General features: G+C 36.8%; 1 protein-coding gene across 2 annotated transcripts in view; it reads right to left on the bottom strand.

Annotated features, from left to right (window-relative positions):
- Positions 1 to 12,631, bottom strand: part of pdgfrb (platelet-derived growth factor receptor, beta polypeptide) — a 40,982-nt gene that overhangs the window by 15,408 nt on the left and 12,943 nt on the right. For both annotated transcript variants that reach the window (XM_015349963.2, XM_069196109.1), the window contains exons 2-12: positions 12,369 to 12,429; positions 11,353 to 11,631; positions 10,180 to 10,437; positions 8,856 to 8,986; positions 7,333 to 7,507; positions 5,525 to 5,714; positions 4,852 to 4,967; positions 4,320 to 4,443; positions 1,967 to 2,187; positions 355 to 449; positions 109 to 241 (exon numbers count right to left, since the gene is read on the bottom strand). In XM_015349963.2, coding sequence (XP_015205449.1) covers positions 109 to 241; positions 355 to 449; positions 1,967 to 2,187; positions 4,320 to 4,443; positions 4,852 to 4,967; positions 5,525 to 5,714; positions 7,333 to 7,507; positions 8,856 to 8,986; positions 10,180 to 10,437; positions 11,353 to 11,631; positions 12,369 to 12,417 — 1,771 coding nt within the window. In that variant the 5' untranslated portion in view covers positions 12,418 to 12,429. The remainder of the gene's footprint in view (positions 1 to 108; positions 242 to 354; positions 450 to 1,966; positions 2,188 to 4,319; positions 4,444 to 4,851; positions 4,968 to 5,524; positions 5,715 to 7,332; positions 7,508 to 8,855; positions 8,987 to 10,179; positions 10,438 to 11,352; positions 11,632 to 12,368; positions 12,430 to 12,631) is intronic.

Below are 12,631 nucleotides of genomic sequence, written 5' to 3' on the forward strand. Positions count from 1 at the left end.
CTGGTTAGACTGAATTCAATATAGATGTCTCTTTCCCTTTCTCCCCCTTGTCAGCACTATAAAAGAATGTTTTATCAGGGTTTGTATGGACTACTTTTCTTTTCTTACCTAAGACAAGGCTGTCTCTTGGTACCTCCCAGGCTGAGTCATAAGGGAGGTGCATTGGGTCTACATAGATGTATTCATGGCCATCCGAGCTGACTGACTCAATCACCTTCCAACGGATTTCATAGCGAGGTTTCTAATGCGGAAAGAAGCAACAGCTGCTTTACAACTTTTAACGATGGTCAAAATATTACAATGTGCCAAAGGGAAAGCATGACAAAAAAGGTTGCCCTAGCTTGTTGTTCTCACCTTTTTCCACACTGCTATCAGGACAATGATGGAAATTATAAATATTACCACAAGAGCTAAGACCGTAGCTAAAACTGCCACCTGGGAATAGAGCACTGCAAGAAAAAGAGAATAAAAAAATTATTAATGAAGTGGTATATCAGCACATGCGATATCAGTGATCAGTGAACGTAGAGACCACTAGGACCTACATAATACTTTATGTGTCTATGTTATAATGCCATTCATAACCCTTTATTATCACTCTTCTAAACACCATAACAGATATAAGTTATCAAACTATAATTTCTGCTAACTATAATACTACACTTAACCCTGAACTTAATCCTAATCATAGCTCTTAACCTAAGTTATAACATTAGCTTTGATAAATGTTATAAACACTCACATATATGTATAGATTATTTTGAAGCAGTAATTATAATGCTTTACAAATGTTGTTATAGAATTGTATAACATGATGGTGTATTGCTAACTGCACAAGACTGCATTTAAAAAGAGTGGAAGTTAATAAACTCTGAAGAATGATTTCAGTGTGGTATTTATTGTACTTTTTCTTGTGTGTAACTATCATGCCAGACATATGGTTATCAGTAGAATAATAATAACTAGGAGTAGACCCACTTAATTCAAAACTGAAGACCAGTACCCATCAGAGTGACTTTAACAGGGTAGCTGGATCTAGGTGCCAGATATGGGGTTTAGCCACTAGAGGGGGGTGGTGAGACACTCCACACACAGGGAAAAACACACACGAGGTTATAAGAGAGCAGGCCTTAACAGTGAGAAGTCACACTACCCCACTACCCACTTAAGGGTTTAAATAATCAACAGTCCTGGTTGACCTAGGGGAGTTGGATCCCCAATGTCAGGTGTGTGTGTGAGTGTGAGGGGAGACTCTGGTGGTTGGCTCATGGGAAGATAGTTCCTCATTGTGAAGGGGGCAGTGAGAAGTGGGTTCTCACGGTAGGGGGAGCGTGAAAGATCCTCAGTCTCACGGGGAGACGTGATTTAGTCGGGGAAGGTGAAAGGCTGCAAGGTTAGGAGTGAGTTGTCTGGGAGCATGGAGACGGGAAGCTCTCACAGAGCGCTAGCCTCGGCTGTTGTCAGTCCACAGGTAAATAAGAAGACAGTTATACAGCGGACTGGTCTAAAGTTTGAACCGTTGAGGGCATTCTACTGCCAATCGTTCTAAGGTACAATAAGATTAGCACAGGAGAACAGTTAAAGGACTGAGTGAGGGTTAAAACAGTTTTAAATACAATGAAATTGGTGCCTTAATACAGGCTTAAACGGAGGTGTGCAGATTCCTCTACACTTGGCAACCAACCAAGGTGGATCTTTTACAGTGATGTGCAGCAATCATTATGTACCAGTAGTCCCAATGCACAGCAGAACAGGTGAAGAAGAACAAAAACTGCTTCACTAATCAAATTAAACTTTTTGGGAAACAAAATTGTACAAATCAAGAGTGGCATTCTAACCAGCTGGGGATAACACCCCTACTCTTGTGTAAAGTGTGATGGGACCTTTAAAGACCAAGTGGTGAGGAGTCTCAGGTTTTATTCTTAAAAAATTCAATGACAATGCTGAAAGCCAAAAGTAAAATCACCATGAGGCAGATGAGAAAGCAGCTTGACATCGCGTGTTTTCCTCCCCATTGCGCTCCTGGCCTCACAGCGCAAAGAAATGATCTTCTGCAGGTCCTGAAGGGCGATCCTGCTCTTGGTCAGGTAAACACCACGGGTTTCATTATAGCTCACATTTGTCTGTATGCTGACATTATCAGAGCCTGTAGCGATAAGGGTCCACAGATCACTTCTGTTGGTGCATCTGGGAAAATTCAAAAGACACAATACGAGTTTTACAACCATTGCACCTACGATTTCAACCGTACAAGACCTATGATAATATAGAAAACAAATATTCCTTTTCCAAATCTCTTGTGATGAGTTATTTCTCAAAAAAATGTTATGACGTATTTACACTATGTAGTCATTTTTTAAACTGAAAATTGCTGCTTCTTGATCAAAACCTTGGAATGGCGCAACCTTTTAAACATCAGTGGATCTTGCCATATTGATACACATTGCAGTGCCCAGGAAAAAATTAATTCTCATTATACAGTATGTACCAAATGGAACCCTTTTTTAATATGGAAAGATTTTTGACTATTTAAAATTGTTGATTTGTCAAATGTGTTTTGTCACATTACTCAATGACCTCTTTTTGCATTAACTACAGTAGCTCTTTAAAATATAATAAACCATGAATTGTTTATAAAGACAAAAAATCATTTTGAATCAGATTAGACCTGGCAGTTAATTAATAATTAGATATCAAATACAGCAGTATAAAGCACTCAGTTCATCCCAGTGTTCATCTATTTTAAAACCTGCTTTTTATAAATGTCATCATTATTTAAATTACATATTATCCTATTATTGATTGTAGTTTATATGCAGTGATTTGCTTTTATTTTTACTAGTGGCAGGAGCAGTAGTATTATCGTACTTTTATAGAATTCCTACAAATAATTTTAAGATGTAGAATGTAAAAATACTACCCTCTGGTGGAGAGACCAACCAACAAATAAGAAAATTAATGTTCCTTAACATATTTTCTTGAATTGACTTTATATTGTAACAAAATTTATCCAAGCAAAAAGGTGTCTCAGTGTAATAAAAGACAACAGGAGTTGTTAAAAAAAACCTGCTTTCTACTTTACTATGGAGGTAAAGGACATGGCTTTTACCTGTGATAATTTTTAATATCAAGCAGAGAATATCAAGCTGCTTGCAGCCACAAGGGGCTGTGTGTTTGTCAATGGGAAAGGTTTGATGTGATATTTTAATCAATGTCGATTCAATGCATAGACAGTATGTGTTGTGTAAAACAAAGTACTGTTTTGAAATTTGTGATAATATTTGAAGTTCGATGGCAACACATCAAATTGATATTGATAATAAAGGTTGTTACCAGGAGAAAATAGCATTATTAAATCATTAGGTTCAATTTTGTCATTCCATAACTTGAAACTACCAAATAACTGTCTTCTTTGATTATGACACGAGACTTGACATTTTTTACAGGATCTGGATAGAGAAACAAAAACCAAGTCTGTGCAGCTCATGTGCTCACAAATTAACCTGCATTTCCCCTATATTGGATCATTACAGGAATCTCAAGAATAACTTACAGTTTGGGATAAGTTATTTTTAACATTGGGACTCCCAATGTTAACATAACATTACAGTAGATCACAGTAATCAGCTCAATCACATACAGTACATTCTAAAATTATACTAAGAGGCTCTATTTGTGCATGCATGCAAAATAATTAATAATTATAATACAATAAATCATAAAACAATAATAAAATAATTTAAAACAGAGTTTCAAGAACAAGGAGCATGACAGTAATGGCTCTTACACCTGCTGATTCCAGGTAATTCAATTGTCTTAATTGTACACATTTAGTGTTTTTGCTTTGTCATGTACAGTAACTGAGATTTTAAGCATAAACCACATTGAAGATGCTCTGAAGATAAGTTCTGTTCTCTCCGGTCTGTCAGTAAAATGGACGGTCAATGAAATACTTGACATTGTATTGATCTTTAGCTGAGGAATCCATCTCTCCAGTTTCTATACCTGTGTGCAGGGTGCACACTGGTACCAACACTCACAACAGGGCCAGTTTAACAGACTTACAATTTTACAGACAGGGCCAATCAACTTAGAGATATGTTTTTGGACTTTGGGAGAAAACTAGGGCACCTGGAGGAAATCAACGCAAACAGCACTCCAGGAACTGATACCAGGTCACCAGTGTTGTGAGGCAGCAATGATAACCACTCTCTACCCTTAGTTCAGGAAAAATGGACGTCATATGGATTTTAATGTTTGGAGTGCTGGTGTTTCTTTTCCGAAATAAGACTTTTTCACTGAGAATCCTTTTGGCTTACTTGTGGATGTTGTCGCAGCTGTACCATTGGATCCTTGGGGTTGGCACACCTTCAGCCTTACAGACCACTGCATGTCCTCCTCCTACTGGGATGTAGTCAGAGAGGTCCACAATATGAGGGGTCACTGCGGTGGAAAAAATAACACTTTCAGAGATTCGGAGACAAAAAAATGAAGAAAAAAAGGAAATACAGATATTGTATATTGACAGGACTCAGTACACATATTTTTCTGTGTTAAATGGTGTTACATAAAATATCAACCAAGTCCACAGGCCTCATTTTAGGCAGTACCAACATGAGTACTTCAAAGTGATTTACTACATCATTTTAATATGTATTTTCAACACAGCTGTGAAACAGGATTTTGGCTCAAAGTGTTTGCTGAGTGTTTTACGTTTCCAGGCAAAATACTTCAATGTTTATGTAGAGGCTTTGGAGAGGACTAGCAACATGAAAGAAATACCTCTACTCATTGAAAACAGTGTCTGTGTGTACTAGTTATTTCTGTATATTACTTCTCAGCTCTTCTCACCATTCACATGGAGTTCAAAGGTTAGCTCCCCTGCACCATCTTCATTAGACACGTGAACAGTATAATGTCCACGTTGCTCCGTTCTAATACGTACCAAAGTTAAAGTGGTCTCATATCTTTAAAAAACAGAAAGATTACATTGTGGTAAATTTAAACTCATTAGAATGAACAAAAAGCAGCATAAAGTGTCTTCCAATATTGGGGATATCTTTTTGTATTTTGGATGACAGTGCATTGGCTGATTTTTTTGGAAGCAATTGTCTTGGGTTGATTCTGGGCAGAATTACAGAAGTAATTGGCAACCCTCCTCCAGTATTTATTTAACTTCAGCTCTAATTTTTAAATCAGATATATTTGTCAAAATGCCCATTATATCCATTACTTTGGGGGCACCTTTGAGAACCTAAAGACCCGCTGGCCGGTTCCTGTCCACGAGGAATCATTTTTAAAAAAGAACTCACACCCATTTGTGAAATGACTCTTAGAAGAAAAAAAAAACTTTCCAAAGAGGGGCAGTCACTACTTTATCAATGTGTATTACGCAACATCACTGAATTCATCATTAGTTCTCTATGTTAAAGCCCAAATAAGCCCAAAAATACATAGGAATTAGAACATATTATACTGTGTATATACTGTAATTAAGAGCTGATTAGTTATAGGTACTTTGTACCTGGTCTCTTCCATTTTTCTGAAGTCGATAGATACTTCTTCTAAGTCTCCTGTCAGGCTGATGTTATCCTTCAACCACCTCACTTGAGGTTTGGGATAGGCTTCTATTTGCACAGTGAGCTCAATGCTTTCATGTAGTTTTCCAAATAGGTTGTTACTGATGGTGGAATTCAGCTTTACAAACCCCCGGTCTGTGGAAAGAAATGCACAAATGTATTTACACATCAGTGAGACACAGCTAGTCTGTGAGAATGTGTACCTTTTCACTGTGTAAATTTACAGCATTTCTTTGTGCCAAAAAAGGGCTAAAATTATACAAGGATTTTCATTTAATCCTGGACCTAATGTCCAGACAAGTCAGAACTTCTAGTTTGTGTTGCTGGCAGTTAAAAGCCATACAGTTGCCAAAACAGAATGTGTTTGCTTGGTTGTATTTGACTTGAGATATTTTGGCATTGGGGTCACAAATGTAACATTTAAAGAGTTTTAAAACAGCTTGCTGTTTTCCTCATAATGCATCCTTTTCTGACAGGGACTGCAGCCAAAGGGACTGAATTAAAAGCACAAAATAAAACAGCGAGTTTACATTTGCATAAATAAACAGATGGATATACAGTACTGGTGCAAAGTGTTTATGGTGAATTTTCATACTTTCCTCTGTGATTTATGGCATTTTTTAAATGCAACCTGAATGCTGGCTGTTTTTATAGGTCATAAAAGTTCAATCTTTCTGTCTCTCAATGTCTGTTTTTCTCTGTTTTTCCAGTTGTGCTTTTTTGTACTTACGGATGTTCATTGGGAAGAGTTTGAAAGACAGAAGAAGACGCTGGATTATATTGTTTTATGTATAAAATATTTTAGATTAAATAAAGATTTTCTGGACATCCTTCAACTACTGTATACTGTAAATATTTTACCTTTAAAAAGAGTGGCGTATTGGTAGCACAGTGGCGCAGTGGTTAATATTGCTGTCTCCCAGTAATTCTACTCCCAGTAATACAATGTTGAGCGTTGATTTCAATTCTGGACTTGGAGTGCTATCTGCATAAAGTTTGTAAGATCTCCCTGTGTTCATGTGTGTCTCCTTCAGGTGCTCTGGTTTTCTCCCCCAGCCCAAAGGCATACTGGTAGGTTAACTGGCTTCTGGGAAAAATCATCAATGGCGTGAGCGTGGGCATGTCTGCGTTTGTGTCCTGTCCAGGGTGTACCCTGCCTGGCACCTACTGCTTGCCTGGATAGACTTTGGAGCACCATGAATTGGAAGAAGTGGTTTGATGAGTGGAAAAGTGAATTGTTAGACACACAATTAGCTACAATTTACAACTTTTAAAAATGTATGGATACTAATTTAGTCAGTGATGCATTAGCTCAGAACCTGCAAATTACCTCTATAAATTATTTTTAACCTGTAATAGGTTATCGGAATAAAAATAGAGTAGTAGTGATGTGCTAGGAGCTGACCTCTAAAAATGACTTATTGCGTATTTATTAACAAGGTCAGGTTGTTTTTCAGATGTAATAATTTAATGGATACTCCCGTGATGCACTTATTCATCTTATAAATTTATCAAATGTAATTTGTAACTTCTAAACTGAACTGAGATGAAGTCATTCATTAATCAAGCCCTTAACTACAATTTTTCAAGTTGCCAGTGTGAGTCTTCAGGCCACAACTAACGTAGTCCATGTAAGGAGAATAAAAACTATCTCACCTGAGCAAATCAGTTAAACAAGTCAGATTTGAAACAGTGGTTTGTCTAAGTGGTGCATAATCGTACTGCTTTTTTTCAGATTATATCAAAAACTTACCGTGAACCGTAATTATGATCTCATCATCTTTCTCTGTCCCCCCTACGTTCTCACTGACATTGCAATGGTACCTTCCTGAATCCTCAAGAGTAGCATTCGATATGTTCAGAATGGATCGCATTTCCATCCCCAGATCAGAAATTATGTCGGTTATTGGTTCTATAAATTGATTCGCCTAAGAAGAGGAAAGCAAAAACAGCTTCAAGACACAGATTTCCATGTAATTCTGCTCTACAGAATTATTTTACTCATTCCCACCAATGTTTGATTGAATAGTTCTTTCAAACCCTAATTAAGGCAGAGGTGAAGTGTAATTCCAACAGTGAGCTTTATTGGGGTATTTCACTTGGCGTAGGTGAACAACAATGATGAGGTTGTCACAACCCTGACTACTTCCCACTAAGTAAGGACAAGCCAGGAATGGATGAAAGAGCCAGGAAAGTCTACAACAAGCATTACATTTGTTTTTAGGTTTAGCAGGTGGAAGTGGGTGAAATTAGGGTTTGCCTTTCTCCTTAACCTTTCGTTAAACTCCATAAAATACTCCATTATGGAGCATCAAAATAAAAAAGAGAATGAAAGCTTCTACTCAGCCCTGTGATGAAGACATTCTCCACTGGGATAAGCAACAGAATAGGAATATGAGATGAAAAATAATGTTGTAAAAATGCAGAATAAATATTTGACAAACTTTCACTATCCCAATAGTGTGCTCCTGATGATTTTGGGTTTTTTTAGTATTACTTGGTAATGATTATGTTGTTCAGTATTTTTGATGCAAGGTTATGAAAAGAACTAAAATACTTGGGAATCAGAACTGTGAGTCACAGTAGGCTTTTTTTTTTGTTTAGATGTGTTCTACATCAATTGCCTAGTTACTGTAACGTAAATTCTCCTTTCCTGTGTCTGTTATGATAAGACTCAAATCTGAATTAAGCCTGATTAATCTCAAGTCAGATTTTAAATAAACTGAGTCATTTGATTCTTGCCATTAACAGAAATTTCTCTCGATCAAAAGCCATTACGGGATTTTCTACATTTCCTCTGTCTTATTTATGGAAGACAGATGTGGGTGGTCTGGTCGCAGAAAAAGCCTGCATCTTAGTGTATTTCCAATCTCAGATCCTTTTTTTTAATTACAAATCGCAATAATTAATAAAGAAGAGCATAGCAGTAAAGCATAGAATAATGTCATGTGTTTATTAAAACCAAGCTATGTTATATTTATCACTTTGCAGATTGCTGTACCATATTGTAGCTACTGTAGTTAATAAAGAGAATGAACTAGCCCAAGGTGCTTTCTATGGTGTAACCTCTGATTACCTTTTATCAAATCTATATTAGATAACCGAACTTAAGCTTAGTCCTTGAGAAAAACTACAAGAAATCATATTATTCAGTCTTCAGACTTATTATCTAATGTTTCTTATTAAACAATGATGAATATCACTAAACATCTGCAAACAGGCACAGTCACAGAGATTTTAGAATGAAAATGTTGATTCTTCATTTTTTCTACTTACAGCTTTGCGTGGGTAGTCCCAGGTGAAGTAAGCTAACTCCACTCCTCGTACTGTGCAGTTCACAATTAGTGGTTCACCTTTCTTTAACTCTGTCTTTGTGGCATTGATAAAGACCTCTATCATGTCTGGTACTGTAGTGTACAAAACATTTGACAAAATATTAAAGAATCTTTTTGTACTAGCATCAGAATAATCTATTCTCACAGGTGGTCAAAGTAGCAATGCTGTTTCTGGACTGTGTCCACTGGGAGCAATTGATTGGTCATAGACTGGACATACTGTAGATTCCCCATGTAGTAGAACACGAGTGACAGAGCACTGTGTCACCTGTGACTTGCTAGGAACCTGAAGGCTAGTAGAGAGATCAGTGAGAGACATGCCACTCTTCCAATTGGTACTGCTTCTCCTGTCAGGGCTTGTGGAGCTTGCAATACTGTACAGCAAATAGCAACTGAGATGGGCTTGTTGGAGGAGCACTTGTTTTGGAGGAAATGTTGTTTTCATATTTTGTTCTAGGAATCACCACCAGTGAGTCTAGTCTCAGAACAATTCCATACTTGTTACAGTTTATTGTGTTTGTGTAACTGGTAATGGCTATGTCTTTGTGTCACTTTGTGACCTTCTCTTGTCATGTCTTTCTCTGCTTATCTAGGCCACCCTAAATGTTTCATGTGTGTTGTACGCATGAGACTGAAATGTAGCAGACATCTGGTTCTCTGTTGTTGTGAATGAGTCAGCACTTTCTGCTTTAGGTTTACTCAGTATTAGAGTCCTGACCAACAGTTGTAAGCACCATAATGTGGAGACTTCCTATTTAAAAAACATTTGATACACAGTGCATATAACAAACTTTCTTGTGATTAAATGTGGCGGCACATAAGATGAATAAATAATAATTGCTTACACTTATATAGTGCTTTTCTGGAAGAAAATACATACTGTATGACATGTTCAAAGGTAATTGGTAATTCATATTTCTGTAAGGTTCTATGTCTCATTTCTATCATTATTTCACTAGGAATAAAAATACCAAAGATTTAAAATTGTTGAAGGGGTTTATTGAGTGTTTTAGTCAAATAAAATTGGCTTTACTGTCTTCGACCTGGAGGATGAAGGACACAAAAGATAGAAAAGGGGGTTTATATATAGTATTTATAACTTCAAGTGGGGAAATAACACCGGAAATGATTGCAAATTTCTGACAGCAGATTGCATTTGTTGCATCTTTATGTAAAAGGCAGCACTGATTAAGTTGTTCAAAAATATGTCATATGAAGAAAGACATAGAATCTAAACAGAAAAAATGAAAGTGGACATGGCTTACCCTTAAGACTGTGCACATGAAATGCAAGGGATTCCCTCTCTTCACCATTCAATGTACCCTTGCAGACGTAGGAATTGTCACCCAAATTTGCCTTGAAGCCCTCCTGAGGGTTGTAAACTCCACTGATTGGAATTTGACTTGCCTTCTCATATAAGGTGACATTTATTTGGGGGTTGGTAACAAAGCAGGGAATGGTGCCTTCCTCCCCTACCTTCATCACAAGGTTAAGGTCAGATGGTAGGAACCACACATCTGGATCTGGGAGAGAAAAACACCTACAACTAAAAACCTAGGCAGTGTTTTGTGAACCTTTTCACTTTTTGAGAAAAATTACTTATACAAAAGATTTTTTAAATGAAAAAAAAGAAAAACAAATCATTTTCTTTTGATTAATGTTATTTACCAAACTGACTGACATATTGAGGCAAAGGGTATCACAGTACATGGGTGAAGTTGCTCCACTGTATTATATGTATTCAGCATGAAGAGTTGAGGGGCAATTTTGGCAATTAGCACAATTATTGAATTTAAAGAGGGGCCATTACTGTGAAAGCACTGTGTACTGTGCAGCTACTGTCCTCCCTTCACAAGTTTTTTTTAACTCTTATTAGATATGTTCACTCCCAAAGGCCTGATCTCCAGGGCAGCTCATCTTGTAGCATAATGTAGAGTACTGTATGTTTCTTGGTGATTCTTAGTGAAGAAAGGCTACAAGATTCCTGAAAATTCAGAACAAAAACCTGAAATACACTGAAAACACTGTAATTAGCTAGTAATTAACATTCACATTAAAAGTATTCTAGCTTTAGATTTAAGTAGCCAGATTGTAAAAGCAATAAACAATCTGTAAATACAAATCAAACTTAATTATGGTGTACAAATTGTAAAAACATTTGAGTTGGAAAATAAAGAAGAGATCCGAGATTCCGTTTTGAAAATTTCAGTTCCGAAAGTACATTCATGTATCTCAAGTAGTGATGATTTCTAGAAAGCAAGGGATGTATGTCATTATATTATGCTGAGACTATTTAATTTATACAATTCATAATATATATTTTTTTGCTTTCTGATAATTTCTTACAATTTGGTAATTGCGTAGACGTCATCTTAGATAAAGGTTTTGGCTAAATGCATGATCAAAATAAAAAAAAAGTAAAAAAAAGTATGGCTAACCTGGTACATAAATGTAGATGCTTTCCTCCTTGAAGGCTGATGGGGATTCAGAACATGTATATAGTCCAGTTTGTCTCCATGTTACATTTTGTAGTGTAAGATTACTAGAAGAAATCCCATTCTTTACTGTAGAATGAATTTGTTTGTCATTGTGTTTCCAGATCACCTCACTTGATCCTGAGCACGTCAGAGTGATGTCAGAGTTCTGCTTCAAGACTAACTCTGGGCCACTTGGTGAAATTTTAAGGCCTTGACCACCTTGACACAGCTGTAGGAGAGCTTTCAAAACAAATTCACAAAGTTATAATGCATGTCCCACAGAGGGTTATAACAAATGAAAAACAGAATGGAGTTACACTGATAAGGTTGTGTCCTTTACCACTTTCCAGGTAATGGGTGGGTAGCAAAGAACAAGCATGATTCAAATCTCCACTACTGTATGTTCTGAGAATCAAAACCCTGATTGCAATTGAATTGCTCTGGATTTCTAATAGAAGTCACTTCTTTTTTTCTAATTCTAAATAGGAATTCACAATGCAAAGAATAACATCCAAAACTGAACACATTAAAGAGAAAGTAAACATTTTGTAGTAAAGTGATATACAGTAGGAATGTATAAATATTGTAATTACATGTAATAGTCCACCAGGTGTCTCTACCCATTTTCTTAGGTTGTAGGAGTCACCCGGATGTTATAGTTTTGGCGCCAGAAAACTAGAGAGAAAAACCGGGGAGAACTGGCGAGAACGGGGACAGTTGGAGAAAGCTAGCACGAGAGAAAGGTATCAGATCAGTAGTGTAATGTGCTGCACAAAATAACTTTTCTTTAATACATAGTTCATTGTTCCTGCCTCTGTGTCATTCTTTGTTTCATGTGAAGATACAACACATTTAAAAGTTGGATTGCTTTTTGTGTCCCATTAACATGTCTAAACAATGATGTACCTTATGAATCTTACCAAGAAAAAAGACAGTATTTTCTGTGAACCAAATTCATCACATGGACTATGTTTTACCTGTGACAAAAGCTGCTAAATTGAAGTCTGTCATCCAACCCCACTTCATTTTGAAACTCTTCTGGAAAAAAACAAACAAAATCAAATGTAATGAATGTCTTTTCTTAACATAGTGATCAGTATGACCTTATAACAATTCTCTTGTTCCCATGAGTTTCCTCTGGGAGATCTGATTTCCTCCCACAGTCCAAAGACATACTGTACTGCTAGGTTAATTGGCTTCTGGGAAGATTGGCCTTGGTGTGAGTGTGTGCATACTTGTG

Source organism: Lepisosteus oculatus, chromosome 11 (assembly GCF_040954835.1).
Source record: "Lepisosteus oculatus isolate fLepOcu1 chromosome 11, fLepOcu1.hap2, whole genome shotgun sequence".
In the NCBI taxonomy this organism is placed as follows: domain Eukaryota; kingdom Metazoa; phylum Chordata; class Actinopteri; order Semionotiformes; family Lepisosteidae; genus Lepisosteus; species Lepisosteus oculatus.